The 23,072-nt window shown below is 33.8% G+C and overlaps 1 protein-coding gene across 3 annotated transcripts in view; it reads right to left on the reverse strand.

Moving 5' to 3' along the window:
- LOC132742432 (centrosomal protein of 89 kDa-like) overlaps positions 1-23,072 on the reverse strand; it is a 35,569-nt gene that overhangs the window by 9,800 nt on the left and 2,697 nt on the right. The window contains exons 2-15 of one of the 3 annotated variants that reach the window (XM_060730856.1): positions 18,624-18,844; positions 17,338-17,447; positions 16,091-16,269; positions 14,190-14,216; positions 10,875-10,959; positions 9,213-9,359; positions 7,610-7,777; positions 7,016-7,161; positions 6,551-6,598; positions 6,124-6,168; positions 3,899-3,982; positions 1,971-2,080; positions 1,447-1,562; positions 413-593 (exon numbers count right to left, since the gene is read on the reverse strand). In XM_060730856.1, coding sequence (XP_060586839.1) covers positions 413-593; positions 1,447-1,562; positions 1,971-2,080; positions 3,899-3,982; positions 6,124-6,168; positions 6,551-6,598; positions 7,016-7,161; positions 7,610-7,777; positions 9,213-9,359; positions 10,875-10,959; positions 14,190-14,216; positions 16,091-16,269; positions 17,338-17,447; positions 18,624-18,844 — 1,667 coding nt within the window. The remainder of the gene's footprint in view (positions 1-412; positions 594-1,446; positions 1,563-1,970; positions 2,081-3,898; positions 3,983-6,123; positions 6,169-6,550; positions 6,599-7,015; positions 7,162-7,609; positions 7,778-9,212; positions 9,360-10,874; positions 10,960-14,189; positions 14,217-16,090; positions 16,270-17,337; positions 17,448-18,623; positions 18,845-23,072) is intronic. The other 2 variants (XM_060730857.1, XM_060730858.1) reach the window with 2 other exon arrangements.

Consider the following 23,072-nt stretch of genomic DNA (forward strand, 5'->3'; position numbering starts at 1 on the left):
ATGTTATGCCTTTTGTAAGTCACTACCAAACATCAACAGCTTGAAATTTTGTCAGTAAATTTTGCCCAAAATATGTGTCAATGTCCTGATGTGTCAAATTTTTCCTTTCAACTTCAACTTTCTTAAGTTCTACTGTTTCTTTGTCTTTCATTGGGGATAACATTTAACAAATCATAAACTATTTAAATACAGAAACTTAGATTGATAGTGCTACAAGTTTTCAAACAATTAAAAATTAAAGTTGCTAATTAGCCAAAAATGCAAATATGCACATTGCTTTTTCAGGTAACACAACTTTATGCCTCTCTAATGCCCATGCAAATAATAGCCATTTCATTGTTGATGGAATTTGTTTTAAAGACTAATTTTCAGGCTTAAACATGCTGTATTGATAACAAAATCTGGTTCTTACTGTTTAAGCTCCGATATTTCCTGAATATGTTGTTCTTGTGTAATAAGACCCTGATTTTGAAGCACCATTTTATCATATTTCTGTTTAATGTCTTTATAAGATTGTCTTAATTCCTCAATTTCTGTCTCCAAATCAGCTTTCTCAGCTTTAACTTGCACCAATGATTTACATAACTTGTTTACTGTAAAATAACAAAATTCCATTATGTATTCTCATCTTTTTTAATATTAACTGTGAATAAAGATGTAAGAAAATTTAGTTTTAATCAACAAATTTAACCCTTTCCCCCATGAGCATATTGTGAAAAATGGCCATTTTCACTGAAAAGCCTCCTCTTACAAGTTCAAACTGCTATGAAACTATGAAAAATGCTTCAATTCTGATCAAACTTGGCACAAATGTTGACTGGACCATTGCCTTTGTAACGACATGCTCAGTCTTAAATTTCCTGTTACCATGGCAACGAGGGGACATCTCTCAAAATTGCCAAAAATCACTTTTTTGCCTCGATTTTTTCCATCAAAATTAACTTCAAAATGCTGCAACTTCTCAAGGGATTGAGATAGAGTCAAAGGCTTTTCAGCGTTGGTTACACGTTACCTTATGATCAACCTGGGGTCATTTTAAGCCTCTCACAAGTCCAAAATTTTCTTGGCGATGAGGGGGACTCCGCCCCCCTTCAAACCCCCCAAACAGAAGGGGGCACATCCCCCTTCTGGCAACCCCCTGATGTATTATTTGGATGGGGGACGGCGCCGAAAAAATGGTCACTTTTTTTAACAACATTTCTCAAACGAAAAACAGTGTTTGTGGTCTACATAGGACATTTTTTCACTGTTTGAGGCCTCAAAAAGCCGTCGAAACACGCTTATATAAGGGAAAAGGTTAAGTAATTTTACAACATAAATTTAAAACAATGATTTCAAACAAGTTTCAAGGTTGTACAAGAGTTAATGTATATATACATGTATATAACACACAATGATCATTGAATGATTAGTCTCTGACTAATACAGCTAAACTAATGAGTATACCTTCTCGCAGATGAGCCTGGTGTACATCATGAGTTTTCTGGTCTTTAACACTCACTTGTTCCAGTAAATTCTGGTTCTCTTCTAAAACCAACCTTGCATTCTCCTTCATTTGTTCCCTATCATTCCAGAATATATATAGAATTATAAGTATATAAGGTACAGAAGCTCACTTCATTAAAATCTGATCTGTGGTTAGGGAGATGCCTTCAAATGGTAATTTGTAATTTCAGCTCTGGCCATCATCTGAACAATTGTTTCCGAAGCTATGTCATTTAAAGTTCAATTCTATTTTTAACTCTTGCATCCTCTTTGTTAATGGAGAGGAACAACTTTAGTAAATTTGTGAAAAACTACCCTAGTAGTATTCCTATAAAGCTGAAATAGTCTATAATGGAAGGTCTGTATGTATGTTGATATTTTTACAATACTACACATATTTATACTTTAGATAATTGAGTGTTCCAAACAGCTTCATTGTATAAGAAAGCATGTCTAGTTCTATAACAACAGTTACATGTACTCACCATTCTAGATAATCTACATGCCCAGTTCCACTTTGTTGTAATCTAGCATGTAATCTATCATTCTCTTTTACTACAGCTTCACATCTTGCCTGTAATGCCTCTAACTCACTCTGTTAATAAAGAATATATCTTTATTCAACTCACTGGTACTAAAGTAGTTACACATTTCCACCAGTATAAAGTCAGACCAACCTTCATATTTGTACAGTCTGACTAGGCTCTATACTGTTGACTAACTTTTTATCTTCACCTTGGTATCATAAAACTGATAATGGACAGTTCCAAAAATGGAAGCTGGGCATTTAAAGAATTCATTTAAGGAATACAAGAGGTTAAGAGTTAATTCACAAATGTTATCATTCATGTAGCTTACAATATCATAGAAACAAGATACTGATAAACAAGAGGGCCATGATGGCCCTGAGGTCACTCACCTGTATATAGGCCCCCTGGAGCGGGGCCAGTTTAAACCCCAGGGCTTTTATTTGAACAAACTTGGAAGACACCCATTAGAAGATGTTTCATGATGTTAAGTTTTTACTATACACATATAATGAAAAACAATGATCCCCCCCCCCCCCCCCCCGCAGGGCCAATTTTAGCCCAAGGGCTTTTATTTGAACAAACTTGGTAGACACCCGCAAGAAGATTTCATGCTAAACATCTAACCTCTAGCTCATTGGGTTTTTTAAAAGAAGATGTTTTAAGTTTTTACTATACACATATAGTTAAAAACAATGACACCCCTGGGGCGGGGCCAGTTTTGACCCAAGGGCTTTTATTTGAACCAACTTTGTAGACACTTACTAGAAGATGTTTCATGCTTAATATCTAAACTCTAGCTATTTGGGTTTTTTCAAAGAAGATTTTTAAGTTTTCGCTATACACATATAAGGAAAATCAATGGCCCCCGGGACGGGGCAAATTTTGACCCCAGGGCTTTTATTTGAATAAACTTTGTAGACACTCACTAGAAGATGATTCATGCTTAATATCTAAACTCTAGCTATTTAGGTTTTTTCAAAGAAGATTTTTTTAAAAAGTTTTTGCTATACACATATAAGGAAAATCAATGACCCCCAGGGTGGGGCCAATTTGACCCCAGGACTTTTATTTGAACAAACTTGGTAGACACTCATTAGAAGATGTTTCATTCTAAATATCTTAGCTCTAGCTCTTTGGGTTCTTTAAAAGAAGATTTTTAAAGTTTTTACTATATGCATATAGGGAAAAATCAATGACCCCCTGGGGCTGGGCCAATTTTGACCCCAGGGCTTTTATGGGAACAAACTTGGTAGACACTCATTGATGATCCATGCTAAATATCTTAGCTCTAGCTCTTTGGGTTCTTTAAAAGATGATTTTTTAAGTTTTTTTACTATATGCATATAGGGAAAATCAATGACCCCCTGGGGCGGGGCCAATTTTGACCCCAGGGCTTTTATTTGAATAAACTTGGTAGAAACGCACTAGAAGATGTTTCATGCCAAATATATAAGCTCTAGCTCTTTGGGTTTTTTAAAAGAAGATATTTATAGTTTTTTCTTTCGGTTGCCATGGCAACCAGAGTTCTGCATGGAATGGAATTCTTTGAACAACTTTGTTAAGGCTTCACACAAGGAACATCCCTGTGAAGTTTCATTATGATCTGCCTTATGGTTTCAGAGGAGATGTCGTTCTAAAAGTGTGAACGGACAACGGACGACGGACGAAGAGTGATCCTAATAGCTCACCCTGAGCATATGCTCAGGTGAGCTAAAAACAAACAAGCTAAAAATAATCTATAGATAAAGAGGACATACTATATGGATGTCTGAATGAGTGAAGTTCCAATAGTTGTCTATAGCACTTTGTGCTAGGTGTGCTAAATATCACCAGCTAAAAGGCTAACTAATTTTTTTCAAATGATATTTAACATAATAACTTGCCTGACATTTCCTTATAGTTTCTTCTCTTTCCTTTATACGATCATCATATGCCAAAAATAAAGGATTGAGGTAGCGTATGTTAAACTGAAAAACAAAAAATAACTTCCAATTTATATAAACATTAAGTACTTTCTACAAGTAAAACATTACCAGTAAATCATTTATGTTCATTTATTGACTTCACAGGTAGGGGTGTATAGGGAAATGGACATTATGGAAATAAATTGTTTGTGCTTCTTACACATTCTCTCTACTGCCAGCCATTGAAACTGAATAATTAATAAAATTTAGACATAAAAAAATGTAATCTTAGGAAATTAAAGTGATTGTAGGCAAAGGTGTTTTCCTCATACCAAGAATCTAGGCTCTGAGCAATAAAGTTTCATCATGGAAGATTTTAGGTAAGTTTTCTGTACAAGTCAATCAAATAACTATCATAGTTGTTAAATGTCAGTCAAACCCTTTTAAAAGATTAACTCATAAAAATATCATATAATACCATAAGAACATGTATAACATAAGAAGTTATCAAGCCATTCAAATACACCAGTAGCTTGTATGTTTATTTAGTTGTTGCATGTTAATTATATAGAAAGACAAAAATATAACAACATAGTTTTGTGATGATCTGTGAATTTAAGTGATTAACAAGCATCAGTTAGATAATGAAGAAGAAAAGTGTATGAAATTAGAATAATGCCTTCTAGCCATGAAACCGTAACAAAATGAATCAGTTACTTCTAGCATTCATAACTAATATAAGCTTTTATATCTAAAATAAATAACCTAATTTTTTATCTTGTATTGAAAGTCTCAAAATTTAGAAACATAGCCAAATTCACCAAACTCAAATTCCATTATAACCATTTAAAATAAATACTGAGAAACTATAATAAACATGGATCAAAGAATTAAAAGCCATGCTCAATTAGAAAAACAAGATGGCCATGATGACCCTTAATCACTCACCAATGGATATGGTCTACATGGACAAGGATAGTCCTTGTTCAACTGACAGGAACAATTTCAGTAGTTTTTTTACAGGACTACCTATGATCATTTCTGTTGAGTTTCAATGAAAACTACCATGTGGTTCAGGAGGGGATGTTATTAATGGTTTATCTACTTTAAGCTCTGGTGGCCACTTTGTGAAGCAGACTAGAACCATTAAAATACCTCCCAAAGGGACCCCCAGAGGCTCATTGTCATTGCCGAACTGAAAATATTTTTTCTAAGATTTACAAACGAACTATTAGGTCTTAAAAAACTTTAGTGCAAATTTTCAGATTATTCCCTCACCTCATTTGTTTTCTCAACTCGGGCTAAGAATTGCACTACCTTCTTATTTTCAATTTAACCTCGAATATATTTCTTTGGTATCTTTAACAGACTTTTTCAATTTTAAGCAGTTTGTTTGATCCAATTACAAATTACAAATTTTTTGTTTTCTGGCTTTTTGACATCAGTTTAATCACTTTTCCCCCAAGAGACTGAGGGGTAGATGTCATTTAATTCTAGCTCTGGTGGTTATCTTGTGCAACAGACTGGAACCTTTTGATTAAGTTTTACGATGGACCACTTAAGGATCATAAACATATAATGTCATCAAAATCTACCTAGTGGTTGAGGAGCAGATGTTGTTAAAAGGTTTATCTATTTTTAGTTCTGGCGGCTATCATGTTCAGCACACTGGAATCATTTGAGCAATTTTTATAGAGTACCACCTAAGGATCATTTCTGTATAGTTTCATTCAAATGTACTAAGGGCTTGAGGAGATGTTTTAAAAGGTTTTACTATGTTAGCTCTTGCAAAATCTTGTTCAGCGGATTGGAACTATTTGAGCAATTTTTGTCAAGACCACCTAAACACCATTCCTGTATAGTTTCATCAAAATCTACAAAAAGTTGTTGATAAGAACGTGTTGTTAAAGTCTTTTTTATCTTTAGCTCTGGTAGCCATCTGGTTCAGCTGATCAGATCAATTGGAGCAATTTTTATATAAAAACTACCCAAGGATCATTATAGTTTCATAACTATTGTTTAGATGTTGTTTCAGACGACAGACATTTGGGTATCACAATAACTCACCACATTATTGTTCTCTGGTGAGATAAATTGTCAAAAAGCCATACACTAATATTATATACTGCAAAATAAATACATGTTTCCACACACCATGAAAAAGTAATGCACACAGCAAAAGAGCATGTTGCACACATACTTACTTCCCTTATAATAGGATGATCTGTATGAGGATCTTCATTTATATTCTGTGTGATGGATAATTCTTGTTTTAACTTAACCATCACTCCCACTAATATACAATACTTTACATTTTCACCAGATGTATTTTAGTTTGTTTATGCTAAATCAGTTTAATAAAATTGTTGTTAAATTGAGAGAGCTTCTAGTAAAGTTGAGCAGAACATAGTTCAAAAAAGCTTTAATCTATCATCATAACCAAGCTTAAATAAATACATTTAAAATTAATCATGCAGACAATAATCTGTTCACAGACAGACAAACTCCAAGCAGTCAAAAATCTCACTTGAAGCACAGATAATGGTCTTTGTTATTATTTTTCCAATTATCCTTTCTATAACTACTAATCAGTTAAAAAGAGAAAAGAGAAAAAATTATCAATATGCCTACCAGCCAAGAAGGTGGTGGTCCATTAGACGGCATTCCCATCATGTTTCCCTGGAAAAATACACAATATTAAAGTATACATGCATCAATATAACATGTTAATTTGCAGAAGAAAAATTCTGTGAACAGCTAAAATAAGAAAACAAATGAGCCACAATCTTCTGACAGACAATGCCATTTGAATTCTGATTTCATCAGTACAGGATACATAGGTCTAGGTGCAGACTGACAGGAATATATAAACCATGATATACCCAGCTATTATAGCATCTTCTATGTTATTTATTACAGTATTTGAAAATCCCAAGGATCGGGGGCTTGGCAGAGTAAAAACTGACTTGTGCAAAACAAATCTTTGAAAATATTTCAAATATTAAACTGAAAAATTTATAAAAGTTCTATACTCTTAATATGATTATAAAGTAAATAATGTATAATAAACATATGAGACATTAGTAATGTATATACCTGTTGATCATTGACTGGTCTATATTTAGCCTGGTATGCACTCAGTTCTACATTCAGTCTTTGTATAGAACTCTTTAACGACTCATTCTCCAATTTAAGGTCATTGATCTGTTTCTTTGTCAACAGGGATTGTGCCGTTTCACTGTCTGAAATATAAACAATAATCTAAACATGAATACACCAAATAAAATGTAAGAATTTTACCTTATTTTACATTCCTATATGATATGAATGTCCAAACATGTTGATATATTTTTAGAAAATGTCTTTATTTGGCTAAGTTGGGCATATCAACCTGTTGAGCTTGCTTGTAGATACATGTTCTAGTTTCAGAGAAATTCAAATCAATTTAACTTTTAGAAAATATTTACTAAGTAAAAAAGTTGAAAAATAATGTCAAATGCAATAAAGAAAATAATCTTACAGAGCTTGCATGTAACTGTTTAAATATATATATTGTTAATGAAGACATTCATTGGTGAATACAAAATTCTCAGACATAACCTGTTCTTGAACACAAAAGCACTTAGGCAAGCACTTAACAAAAATATTCACCAAATTTTTAATTTTCAAAATAAGAGCTACCAAAATTACCTCCACTTTCATATGTTGAGACAACTTCTCTGTATGTTTGCACCTCATTCTCTAGCTGATGTGTTAATGTTGTCAGATGCTCCCTTTCAGCCTCTAGAGATCTCATACGATCATCAGCCATAGTTACACTACGTGCTGACTGTTGTCCTGACCTGGCACTTAATGGACCTGTCAATATAAGGTGTAATAAGTCATCTAAAACCGAAGGAGAATAAAAAACAATCATAAGATGTAATAAGTTATTTAAAACCAAAGTAGAATAAACAAGAATTTGTAACAGAGTTACCAACGTCCCCCGCCTCAGGGAAGTTTTATAATTATGAAGCATAAAATTGTGCTATGGATACTGGGACTTTTAGTCCAAAATTATGATCAATGCTAGATCTGCAAATGCAACAATAAATTTATTTAAGAAATAAAATGAAAATCTATCATGTTAAACTTTGACCTCTAAGTATGACCTTGACCTTGGAGGTAAGGGTGCAGGTGTTGTGCATGACATATTGTCTTATTATTGTAACTATTTGTGCCAAGTATTTTCAAAATCCCTTGAACAATGAAAAAGTTACAGATCGGACACAAAATATACCCTATAACAGACTATGTTCATTTTTCACCTTTAAGTGTGACCTTGATCTTGGAGGTAGGAATGCAGGTATTGCGCATGACACATCATCTTATTATAGTGACTATTTGTGCCAAGTTATTTCAAAATCCCTTGAACTATGAAGAAGTTCTAGATCGGACACAAGATATACCTTATAACAGACTATGTTAATTTTTGACCTCTAAGTGTGACCTTGACCTTGGAGGTAGGGATGCAGCTGTTGCACATGACACATCGTCTTATTATAGTTGCTAATTGTGCCAAATATTTGCAAAATCCTTTGATCTATGAAAAAGTTATGGACCGGACACAAAATATACCCTATAACAGACTATGTTTATCTTTGACCTCCAAGTGTGACCTTGACCTTGGAAGTAGGTGACCGGTTGTTGTGCATGACACATTATCTCATTATTGTTAACAATTGTGGCAAGTATTTACAAAATCCCTTCAAAAATAAGAAAGTTATGGACCGGACACAACATATACCCTCAAATAGACAATGTTGACCTTGAATGAGCAAGTGCGACCTTGACCCTGGAGGTACGGGTCTGGTTGTGGTGCATAACACATCGTCTTATTATAACAAACATTTGTGCCAAGTTATTTAGACATTATTACGTGAACAACTAATATTGCAAAACTATTCACTGCACAGTGCTATAAATGACATGTGTATACAGTGGATTAACCACTATTGAAAACACTAAAAGAGTATCTTTTAAAGAATAATTTTGTGTGTTGTTGCATGTCATGTCATTATCATTCTGTGGCACTGTTTTCTAATGCCAGGTTGTATACACTATTTTATTTACCCCTTTTACTACTACATGTACTATAGGTAGCCCTATTTAATTAATTATAGAGTATATGCCTGGAATTTTTCAAAGAATTTTTACCTTATATGTAATAGAACCGACAATCTCCCTCATACACACATTTATAAAAATAATATAGAATGAATAGAAAGAATGTAGACAATGGGTGTAACTTTACCTGGGCTGCTGCTGTGATATCTATTGTGACTTGACCTTACTGGTTCCATATTTTCCTTTACTATTTTATCTTCCACCATATGTGCATGTGCTTTTGGTGTTTTTGGTGTTTGTACTGGAGTGCTTACAGAATGGTGCACAATAATTTCTGAAGCAAAAGGTCCAAAAATCAGTAATAAATGAAATAAGTCAAGATTTCAAAAGAAACTTGCATAAAAAATAAAACCTGTGGACACATATTTAAAGAAGAGATATAATCAATATATGGACTTAATATCATACAAACAATATATGATAACATTTTAGAATTATATAAGTAGCCTTTCGTTTTATATTTATCAAACTTTGAATAAAGGTAAAAAATTGTGCTTTTTCAAATCTAAAATATAGACAAAGTATATAATGGGACTCTCTCATATGACACATGTACATTGATAACTTGCTTTAACATAGAGGCATCATGATGTGACTATATGTTTCAGTGTGTAAACTTGTTTAGGTGTGAAAACCTGTCTACTGTTGGTCATCATTTCTAATGTAAAGATTATAAAAGGCCAATTAAGCCTTAAAATGCTATAAAACTCATTCCTCAAAAGCTCAAATTTTTTTTGACATTTTATTACAGTTATAGTGATTAAGTATTTTGTTTGTAAAATTATGCCAAATGATTTCACTTTCAATGCTGCTTTCTTCATAGTATAAGCATGTTACATTCTCTTAATTCATATCAAAATAATATCGAAACAAGGTTTGGTTCATTATATTACCAAATGTTTTCATTTTATTCTGAGGAAAACCAATTCATGACTGATTTAATTTTTATTTAAAGTTTATTCTCAACACCTTTTACATACTTGTCTATTAGACTAAAACCATTAATATGCCTTGTATAACAAGAGGTTCACCAAAAGATTATTAGGCCTAAAAAAAAAATGTTGTGTTTCCGGTGGCCCGACCGACCCTATTTTTTAGCGCCGACCCAAAGGTTTTTTATCGATGTACAAAAAAAAAAATGGCGCCCGTACAGACGACGGATTTTAGTATTGCGAGTCGACAACGATGTGAGGCACAGACGATTTGTGTTCAAATTACGTATTAACGCGCACCGGCAAATATGGTGGCACAACAAGCAGCCGAAGTGTCACTGCTGGCGATTTTCTTTCAAAATACGATCATAGTTTGGCAAAACAGGAAATCAAATTAATTGACCACAGCAAAACAGCTCAAAACATTTTTCGGACGTGCATGGTCATTTTAAGAGTGATAATATTAAAATTGAAGCCAGTTGTTCGGTAAGAATAAAAAAAATGAAAACGAAAGTACAGTCATGCCATTGGTAAAATTTATTTCAAAATATAAGATTGAAGACTAGGTTTGGTAGTCTAACATTTTTAAGTACTTTTATATGCTATAGAATATAATTTAAAGTCCATATAATCCGTATCTGACATATCTACAATCGTTGATTGACTGAAAAAAAAAAAAATCCGACCTACCGACCCTACTTTTTTTGGCCTAGCCACCAGAAACACATCAATTTTTTTTTTATGCCTTACAGTGATTAATCAATGGTGGATAATGACACACAACACACCACTCACAACCACAACTCAAAGTTATCACAAAAACTTTGTAGTAAGTAGCTAACAATAAAAAGTAGTACCTTGAACAGGAACTTCATGTTCTACTGGAAAATGTAAACTTCTAGCACTCCTTGCACTATTTTGTTTCTCTGATTTTCTCATAGGCTGTAATTTATGACAATATTTCCTTAAGTTATGCATTATGAAGAACATACATGTTTATGAACTGATAATTATATTACAGTGAATTGGTTTATAACGGAAGGTTTGTTATACAATAAATAATTATGTTGATGGTATTCAGTATTAGATATAACAACAAACCACTATAGATCTATATGAATTTGTTGGGGATTTTGTTGGCAAGTGTACATGATTCGATATTACAAATATTTATATAGCTGATAGTAAAGTGTTGTAGAGCATAATATTATTATTCATCCTGTAATCACATAGAAATGCATTGTCATTTTTTTCCATGCAATATTGCATTAGAATGTCCAAATGATACATTTCTATAGTATTTATCAGTTTTTGAAATACTTATTGTAGAAAATGTGCCCATTGCAAACCTATCCACAATGAAACACTTTTTAAACTAACTGTCATGTTTGTATATAAAGATTAAATTAACTACAATAAAGATTAAATTAACTACAACTATTCAAAGTTTAAAACAACTTTTGTTTAAAATAAGATATACAATGTCGTAAAAATATCAAAATGTTTACACAAATTCAACATTATCTTAAACAAAAGAAGACAAGAAAAACAAAAAGAAAAATATCAAGAAAAAACAGCAAGTTAAAAACAGAAATACTTCTTAAATCAGGTTCTATCAAGAGTATTAAAATTAGATCAAAATGAATATACATTTGTAATTTGAACTAAGCATATAAGCTAGATACTGCAAATATAGAAAAAAAGAAGTTATGCATGGTTGTCATCAAGCCAGTTAAAGTTATGTAACCCAGAATTACAATTTGAGTGCAAGTTTATTTCAATCAATTTTACAAGAGCTGTCCAAGGAGCAGCGTTATCAATTTTTCTCAGTGCTTGATGGTATGATGAAAGCAAAGTGGAAAACAGAGTATAATTCTAATAAATTTTTGCCAGTATTTCAAGTCTGCAGTGAATATCTGTTATGGATTTTAAGAAAATTATGATAATAATAAATTAAAGGAAAATAATTGAGAAAAAATACCCTTCCAGGTTATCTGTCCTTTAGAAATGCTTTCCAATTTTTATAGTGAACAAGTATTCCAAGTAAATATATTTGATTGTTTTTGAGTAATTAACCTTAGAAAAAAAGTTGCATAACTTTGCAAAATATATAAATGTAAAGTGAATAGCTTTGGTACTTGCTGAGAAAATTGACCTTATCCTATAATACTCTATTATCTATTTAAGGCCACAGTGACCTTGACATTTGACCTTAAATCAGTGTGAAAGGTAAAAGTTATTAAAGTGTATCAACATATGAAGTTTCAATGTTATGGCTTTATTAGTATTGAAATTTATGACCATAAACAAAAACTTTACAAAAAAGGTTAAACTATGCCGACATTGTTTCTTCAGTGGAACCTTAAAATGACTTTTTATTGCAAAATTGCGAAGTAATTGAACTTTGGCCAATTTAGGTCCAAGAACTCTCATCATTCATGGTGGCAGCAGGCAGATTTTATGAGGAACCAAGATAAACTGTATATTTTCGAAGTGAGGTTTATAGAAGAAAACACAGGATTGATTCTGTAAAATTTTATCAATATCTGATCACCAATATTGAGAAAAAGACTGTTACAGATATACCTGAAAAGAATGGAATTCTTAAAATAATCTAGTCTGTTTACTGCAATGCCTTGAAGCCTCAGTGCCTGGGTATCTAGACAATGGGATAATTATGTAGGCAGTGGGGCATCAAGACAGTTTGCTATCTATACATCGAGAAATCAAGACAGTGGTCATCTATAAATTGGGACATAATACTGTGGGGCATTCAGACAGTGGGGCATCCAAACATTGGAGCATCAAGACATAGGGGCATCCATACATTGGGACATTAAGACAGTGAGGAATTCAGACAGTGGGGCATTCAGAAAGTGGTGCATCAAGACAATGGGGCATCCATACAATGGGACATCAAGACATTGAGGCATCAAGACATTTGGGCATTCAGATAGTGGGGCATCAAGACAATGGGACATCCATACATTCAGAAATAAAGACAGTGAGGAATCAATACTGTGGGGCATTCAGACAGTGGACATCAAGACAATGGGACATCCAAACAGTTGGGCTTCCTGACATGGAGAAACCCAAACAGTGGGTCATCAATAAAGAGGGGCATTTTGACAGTGGGGCATTTTGACAGTGGGTCATCTAGACAGTGGGGCATCCAGACAGTGGGGCATTTTGACAGTGGGGTATTTTGACAGTCGGTCATCCAGATAGTAGGTCACCCTGACAGTGGGGCATCCAGACAGTTGGACATTCAGACAGTGGGGCACCCAGACAGTTTGGCATTCAGACAGTTGAGCATCAAGACAGTAGGGCATCAAGACAGTGAGGCATCCAGACAGTTGGTCATCCAGACAGTGGGTCATTTAGACAGTGGGTCATCCAGACAGTTGGGCATTCAGATAGTTGGGCATTCAGACAGTGGGTCATCCAGACAGTGAGGCATTTAGACAATGGGACATCCCAACAGTGGGGCATTTAGACAGTGGGTCATCCAGACAGTGGGGCATTCAGACAATGGGTCATCCAGATATTTGGGCATCCAGACAGTGGGTCATCCAGACAGTTGGGCATTCGGACAGTTGGACATTCAGACAGTGGGGCATCCAGACAGTGGGGCTACCAAAAAGTAGGTCATCCAGACAGTTGGGCATTCAGACAGTGGAGCATCCAGACAGTGGGTCATTCAGACAGTTGGGCATTCAGACAGTGGGGCATCCAGACAGTGGGGCATCCAGACAGTTTGGCATTCAGACAGTGTGTCATCCAGACAGTGGGTCATCCAGACATTTGGGCATTCAGACAGTTGGGCATTCAAACAGTGGGGCATCAAGACAGTGGGGCATCCAGACAGTTGAGCATACAGACAGTGGGTCATCCAGACAGTTGGGCATTCAGACAGTGGAATATCCAGACAGTTGAGCATCCAGACAGTGCGTCATCTTGACAGTGATGCATCCTAGAAGTTGGACAGCATGTAAGGATTATTTAAGTGAAGTTCTGATGTTGATTCAAGATTTATACTGTAATCAGGATCGTAAGGTCAGGTTAACAGGAAATGCTTCATATTACATAGTTCATTATTAAATCACACTGCTTTGTGGTGAATATGTGGGCACATCACACTAGATGATTATGTGCATGCAATTAAGCAATACCCGTTTTCTTGGTCGACTACTTTGTCTCTAGAATATAAAATGAACTTGACACTATTTTGGTGACAATAAGCTGTGAGATAATATACAGTCTAACTTGCCCATGCGACCACGTGTATTAAGCGACTTTTGTCTTAAACGACCACTTTAAATTCCCCCCGATCATTTTCTCTCTATATCTTTAATGTATTAAGCGACTTTTGCTCAACGCGACCAGCGACCGCTAATTAGTCACCTAATTGACATCAATCTTTTCATTAACCGACCACTTTTACCTGTCAAGTAATTGTGTTTTTAGAGAACGCCACCTCGTTATGTCACATGTGTCAGCAATCAAAACACAACAATAAACGTGTGAAAAACTCTATTTCCCATACCGTTTTAGCGTATGCAAATGAAGTTAAGTATACGCGTGACGTGTATTATCCAATAATATCGGATAAACAATGCAACGCTCCGCCCATACTGAGCTGGTGTATACGCTTCGCTTGTTGACATTTAGACTGCATTGAATTGACCTTGAACTTGATCAGCCATTAAATTAATCGTAACAAATAGATGTAGTTTGTTTATTTCAAATGAAAAAATGCACAACAGAAAACATCTTCACTACTAGGGTTTTCGTGTTGGAGACAAGGAAAAACAACGGAGAAAATAAAAAATCCTGGAAAAAATGTCAAACATGTACGTAATGGATCAAAACTGTTTTGTCAATAAATATCAGAACGTTATTTTTACATTTGCATCCGTTTAGATTATCGGAGCGTACTTATTATTCAACATTTATATAAAAATGAAGTTGAAAAACAATCCCATCGAATAAAAAAAATGTCATTTATAAATTTTGACTTTTATATCATGCTGACTGTCTTAAGAGACCGTTTCATTAAGCGACCGTTTTTGGTGTTTCCCTTGCCCGGTCGCTTAATACACGTTTGACTGTACATATAAAAGTGGTTGGTTATGTTAATATTTCATCTTCAAAGAAAACTAGCATAAAACAAAACATTCTTATGAAGTTAATAATTCATACTCTAGGTCAACAAGTATATTATAGTGGAGGCCCTCTACAAAAAATGAAACTATTGCATGATAAAATACATACTTTTTCAACATAAAAATGTAGGTGTTAACAGGGTCATATCTAGTCATCTAATGTTTAACACATTAAAGGAAGCAAATGCAGAAGTAATGAATCAAAAGGGTGAGGCAATGTTCATGATTTTTACATTTTTATAGGAGATCACAATGTAATGATCAATACAAATATTTTAGCTCTAGAATGTACATTTTCTATACATGCCAAATGTTACAAATGACCTTGTGTCCGCAGTTTTATGCTGTGTAATTTTGCCAATGTTTAATATGTGCCAATATGTGATGCTAAATGCCAAACATCTAAACTCTCTGCATTGTATTTTTAAATGGGATCTTTAAAATATGTTTCCAAAAGAAGACTATGTAAACTAAGTTACCCCCCAGGTTTAGAATAATTTTGACCCATTGTTAAAGATTTCTATAATTTTTATGTTATTTTGAATTTTGTAGAGAGCCACTGTAGAATAATCCATGTTTAATTTAGTCAAAATCTATCTAATGGTTTTGGGGATGTTGTTTAAAGAGTTTACAGATAACAACACATGATAAACAACAGACATTGTGTAGTTACGTGAAATCATCTCTGAGCATTTTGTGCAAACAAATTAACTTTTGTGCACTTCATGCTATACAAATTTTTGAAAATAAAGAATAAAATTAACTGTACAATTTTTTGTTACATGTATTTGATTTTTATCAATTAAGATTTTTTCTACAAATTATTACAAAATGGGAATCAAACAAAAACCCTACACTCTTTATTTACTATTTCTGGCATGTAAAGTAAGACTGTTATTATAACTTACCTTGTTAGATGGTCCTGCTTCTTCATCTGAAGACAGATCATGAACTTGTTGCATGGCATCTCGAACTTCCTGTGTAGTCTGCATTGTATTGGAAGATTGTACCCTCTGTCCTCGTTTAAGAGGCATGGAATACAATGCCTCGGGATTCTGCTGTATTGTTGGTGAATCAAGATCCTGAACTAAATGTGATATAATAGGTTTACTCATTTTCAATATTTTTCCATTACATGGATAAGATTTGTTATAATTCTATCATGCTTAACATTATTCTATTATTAAACATACTGGGCAGTCAAATTGCATTATTATATGTTATATGTATGGCATAAAAAGAAATGCTTACTCATCATATGATGTCAAATCAATCAAACAACTTCACAAAAATAACAGCTCTATTCAAAGTAGTTCAAGATCTTTAATCAATTCTCTTTTAGTTAGCATATCAAGATGTAAACAGAAAAGTAGAATCAATTTCAGAGATTTTATTTTTTGTTTACAAATAGATTGCTTTTATTTAAGTCAGTAATGCGATGTAAGCATTTCTTATTTTAATTTTATAAGTAACAAATATGAAATATATTACCAAATATGACCAGGAGATAATTAATTTCAAGGTAGTATATTTCAATAACAAATTGGCCTAGAGGTAGTTAATTCCAATAACAGAATGGCTATGAGCTAGAATATATAACTAACAAGTCTAGCCATGAAGATCCTTTACTGCTCATGATTGCTGAACTTTAATCTCTGTTCAAGCTATAACAAATTCAAGAATATATGTTCGGCAAAAATTAAGAAAATCTTTTTGAGCTTTGGTATTCTTGACCTACATTATACATGTATGTGACCTTGAATCCCAAACCAAGCTTTGATGTCCGTGTACATACATACCAAATGTCAGTCAATGTTTGTACATGTAACATTTATAAGAATGTGAGAAAAATACTTTTGTATTCTGAGCTATCCCTGAGAATGATAGTAGATTATGCATTCTGACTATAATTTCAGCAGAGAAAATATGAAGTGAAACACTTATTTTTGTCCCTTGTTTAAGGTCAATTTTAAACCCAGGACTTTGTTTTATACAAATTCGGTATATGTTCTTATACATGTACTAATACACACCAGGTATCTATGTCCTTGTGTTCCTGAATTGGAAATTTTCAACTTACATACATTTTATATTGTTTTGACCATAGGACCACAATGTTTGAACAAGCTTAAAGAGAATTACAGTGTAAATATACCTTGCTGATGTTCATAAATATCATGTTCCTGACCTGGAGGAACTCCTGCTGGTGCACGACCTGTGCCACGTCGTTGTCTAGAAATTGCTAACATCTCCACTGATGAGTATCTGAAAAATATCATATATACTTATCAAGTAATCCTGAATGGCAGCCATCTTCTAGTTTTGACGTCCAACTTTTTCAGTGGACCGGAACCACTTGAGCAATTTTCATAGGGAATCACTAATGGATCATTCTTGTATATTTTCATCACCAAGTGCTTTAGGAGGATATGTTGTTTAATTAAGTAAAAAAGTAAACAACTGATCAGTGATGACTAAGGATGGTCATTGGGTTATCACAAAAGATCAACTTTAGCTATGGTGAGCTTAAAGCATAACCCAATAGTTATATGGTTTGCCCTAAATTATTGAAATCACCTAAAATAACAAAAGCAGATAACTCAAAAATAAGGTTGGTGACACTTTTTATTCACTTAAATGTTTCTTCTGTTATCATATTCTAAGATCATGCAAACTTTCAATACATGAACATTCTATTATGCAGCTTTCAATCTGTTACATGTCTTATATGCCTTTAAACAGAAATTCAACCATTGATGTCTCATCTTAAATCTAACATTGAAACTTCAGGGGGCAGGGGACCTAAAAATGAACAATTTTGTATTTCAGTGTGACCAGAAAAACAATTCCAAATATTTCAAAATCTGTTTCACAGGCAGATAACCAATTGCACGGCATTATTTAAGGATATATGACATAGTTTGCATGCATTGCTCTTAAAAATAATGACTGACAGCAATTTATATTTACCCCGCCAAACAAAAATCACACCTTAAATATAACAATATAAGCAATCTTCATGAAGGTGTAGCATACTCCAGAATTCGCCCGATTCCTTTAAAAATTACCACAAACACACAGTGCAATCAGTGGCATTTTCAAAAATGACCAATAAAGTTTCTGTCATATGTTTTGATTTTTCACAAAATTTACTCAATGTTTTTTACTTGTTTGGTGCCAACTGTCAAAACTTGTTTTTAAATTTTGATCTCCATTCGGAGTCAAAAATACAAACCAAGCTACCAAAATGCTGACTTTTGGGTAAAAACCCAAACAATACTGCTCATTTCCTACACACAAATATGAAAAATTACAATGACAGAGAAATAAAAAAAGTGTTCAGTACCTTAAAAACACCATGTCTGAGTAATGAATAAATTTGACCAGGACCATCATTCGAATATGTCCCCTGCCCCCATTCACATGTAGTCACATACTTACCCAGCATCCTCCATGACCTGGTAGTCATAAAGACTACTTTCTGGGTCACTAAATGGTTCATCATCATGAGTTGGTCCTGGAACTGCAGGTCTCCCTAGCAAAGATGAACTTAGAACTTCTGCAGAACCTCCTAATGCTGTGGCATTAATATGTTCTGGAGCAGGTGTTCTTGGAACAACAGTAAAGGCTGCTGATGGAACAAGAGCGGGATTTATGGTTGTCTGCAATGAAACATATTTATGTTTAATAAGAGAACAGTATATAAAAGGCAATATACAACCAAAACAAGTTTAAGGAAACAGTAATATACTATATTGTGTTTTTACAAGTGTTGTCATAGTACTTGTTAAGTGCTATTAATGAAGGATAAAAGCCCTCATAAATCTGACTGGGCAGACTTAAGGGAACATGTTTTGCAGGCTTCAATTTACTGAAGTGAGGCCATAAGAAATTTGTGGATAATTTATAAATGTTTAAAAAAAATCTTGTATTTTCATGTAACAAATTACTCGCAAGACTCTTTGACATAAACAAAAATAGTGTTAAATCAAGGACATTAGAGGATATATTATTTTTAACTTTTTACAGAAACATCATCCTGTGTGAATGAGTATAAGAATATTTATATGACACATGTACATGTATTTGAGTAATTTTACATGTTTTATATATATATTCCAATAATAAATAAACATTGACTGACAAGTAAAACAAGAGGGCCATGATGGCCCTGAGGTCGCTCACCTGTATATAGGCCCCCGGAGCGGGGCCAGTTTAAACCCCAGGGCTTTTATTTGAACAAACTTGGAAGACACCCATTAGAAGATGTTTTATGATGTTAAGTTTTTACTACACACATATAATGAAAAACAATGACCTTTCCACCCCCACCAGGCCAATTTTAATCCAAGGGCTTTTATTTGAAAAAACTTGTTAGACACCCATAAGAAGATGTTTCATGCTAAACATCTAGCTCTAGCTCATTGGGTTTTTTAAAAGAAGATTTTTTAAGTTTTTACTATACACATATAGTTAAATACAATGACACCCCTGGGGTGGGACCAGTTTTGACCCCAGGGCTTTTATTTGAACAAACTTTGTAGACACTTACTAGAAGATGTTTCATGCTTAATATCTAAACTCTAGCTATTTGGCTTTTTTCAAAGAAGATTTTTAAGTTTTTGCTATACACATATAAGGAAAATCAATGACCCCCGGGACGGGGCCAATTCCCCAGGGCTTTTATTTGAACAAACTTTGTAGACACTCACTAGAAGATGTTTCATGCTTAATATCTAAACTCTACCTACATGTATTTGGGTTTTTTCAAAGAAGATTTTTTTAAGTTTTTGCTATACAAATATAAGGAAAATCAATGACACCATGGGGCGGGGCCAATTTTGACCCAAGGGCTTTTAATTGAACAAACTTAGTTTACACCCATAAGAACATGTTTCATGCTAAATATCTTAGCTCTAGCTCTTTGAGTTCTTTAAAAGAAGATTTTTTAAGTTTTTACTATATGCATATAGGGAAAATCAATGACCCCCTGGGGCAGGGCCAATTTTGACCCCAGGGCTTTTATTTGAACAAACTTGGTAGACACTCAATAGAAGATGTTTCATGCTAAATATCTTAGCTCTAGTTCTTTGGGTTCTTTAAAAGAAGATTTTTAAGTTTTTACTATATGCATATAGGGAAAATCAATGACCCCCTAGGACGGGGCCAATTTTGACCCCAGGGCTTTTATTTGAACAAACTTGGTAGACACTCACTAAAAGATGTTTCATGCCAAATATCTAAGCTCTAGCTCTTTGGGTTTTTGAAAGAAGATTTTTTAAGTTTTTTCTTTCGGTTGCCATGGCAACCAGAGTTCTGCATGGAATGGAATTCTTTGAACAACTTTGTTAAGGCTTCACACAAGGAACATCCCTGTGAAGTTTCATTATGATCTGCCTTATTGTTTCAGAGGAGATGTCGTTTTAAAAGTGTGAACGGACGAAGTACGACGGACGAAGAGTGATCCTAATAGCTCACCCTTAGCATATGCTCAGGTGAGCTAAAAAGTTACTTCAAGTGTTTGGATTTTCAACATAACAAGAACATGTACAGTACTTTTTAGTCTTTTTGTTTTGGTCAGAATCTTGTAAGGGCTGCAAATTAATCATACAATGTTTATAATAAACATGCAATTATCATAGAATTGCAAGCAATCCATAAGTCCCCTACCGGTTAGAACCCCATCAGCATTCTGAAGGGCCATTGGCCATTCACTATTGTTTAAATTTTTCTCTATTTTAAGTAAATTTGTTGGAAATGTTCTTTAAAAGTGATCACAGGAAAAAGTTTTTATGAACAGACAGACAGACGGACTGAAGGACACTCTAAAGTTAATATTTGAAACATCCCTGTTACCAAAATATAACATTTTTAAAAAGCAAAATTCTTAAAGAGGGGATAACTCTGGAATTAAAGATGCAAATTCATAAAAAATTTCAGCCTATTTGTTGCCATGGCAACCAATATTTTTTCAAAATAGGAAGAACAGATAAGACATGCATAATCTCAAGACTGCCATCTACCCACATGTCAAGTTTCATAAAAATATTTCCAGTACTTTTTGAGTTATCACTGGATTCAGTTTATGTGTAAAATTTGCCATATTTTCAGTCTATGTGTTGCCATAGCAACGGACAGATGGACGGAGGGTAAACCTAAAGTCCCCTCCGGTAAACCGGTAGGGGACTAAAAAAACTCAATATCTCCACTTAATAGTACTGTACTGTTATTACAGTTAGTTGTAATCAACATAATATAACAGAATAAGCAAGTTTCCCACTAGATAAGCAGTGTTATGTTGGCATCCAAGTGACAACCAATTAGCCAACAATGTTTAATTGAAATTAATTCCTTTACTGATGTTATTTTATTGGTTGCAAGCATTTAACAAAAGAAATATTGTTGAACAAATTTTTTGCTAATATGCATATGAATCTTATTAAGCATTAAACAAAACACAATGCATATAGCCAAAATCATATTTTATCTGTTATATTTTATCTATAATCCATAAATAAACTGTTCAAGTGTTTTTAGTGGTGATTGTACATGCCATTGAACAAATATGTGATAAACTATTGATTAAAGCTTAAAGGCAAGATAATAGACATTTTTTGTAGTTCTTTTGAATCATTAAGTGTTTACATTATACAGAGGAGAGTCCAGTTAGGTATCAAAATTATTGTTCAGAGCTACATGTACTTATCTTGCAGGATGAGTAGCTTCAAATTTCTACTCGTCCTGCATGCCTATGCCACTCATCCTGCATTTTGGGCATGATTTTCAGAAAGTTTCAAAATCAGTTTGTTTACATAAATTTAACAAACCAACACCGGAAACAAAGCTTGTGTTTTAAGTTATGTATAAATCGCTCACTTTATAGAGCATTGTCAGGCACATTCCAGTCACATCTGTATTCAATTAACAATGTCAGGGTGTTCACTTGCCATGAAATCCTGAGGGTCATTTTGACTAAGTTTTATCAACTACAAGGTCAAATCCCCCAGATTTTAACAAAATTTGACCCTTTAGTTAAAATCACGAGGGTCAAATCAGGCCTTACGATTTGAAGGGTCAAAGAGTCATTTCAAGGGTCAAACGGACACCCTGAATGTGTTAAGAGCTTTATAAATTGTGCTTTTTATACATAGCCTATAACACCAGCTTTGTTTCTGGTTTTCAATTGTTAAATGTAAACAAACCGATTATTAGAATTCTAGCTTTCTATTACATTAGCAAATTCATCTTGTCCCACTGGACAAGCATACTACAATTTTGTACTCGCCCTGCATTGATCTCTTGTAAATAGAAACAAACGAGTGGAATTTTTTATCCCTGCCAGTGAGTATCCCTTGTACTCCAGTGGATATTGCAGTTATATCATTGAGTAGTCCTAGTACTCCAGTGGGTATTCCAGTGAGTATCCCTAGTACTCCAAGAAGTCGGTTAAAATAATTGTTCATATTTTATTTTACATTTCTATTTTACAGGTGTCATTCAGCTGTTCAGTACATGTATTTCATGCAACAATTCCTTTTCCACACAGAACACTAAAATGTATCAACGATTATTATCAAGCAGAAAAGTTTTGACTGTTCCGTCCACAAAGAAACGATTATTTAAATTTCAAAATGGCTGCGCCCAACTAGAAATAACACTGAACGGTCTCCCTAATTACCGACAAGAATATTTCTGTACCGACAAGAAATGTGTTCATGTCTACCGACAAGAAATGTTTTCATGCCTACAGTACCGACAAGAAATAATTATTATGCTTCATGATCATGTTTTCTTTAAAGAGACATTATGTGTTGGCATGATATAACATATTTAATGAAAGTGATCAGTTAGTTATAGTTGTTTAAAATAATAGTATTTCATAACTGTATC

This window comes from Ruditapes philippinarum, unplaced genomic scaffold, assembly GCF_026571515.1.
Source record: "Ruditapes philippinarum isolate M1 unplaced genomic scaffold, ASM2657151v2 ctg265_1_1_1_1, whole genome shotgun sequence".
Lineage (NCBI taxonomy): Eukaryota > Metazoa > Mollusca > Bivalvia > Venerida > Veneridae > Ruditapes > Ruditapes philippinarum.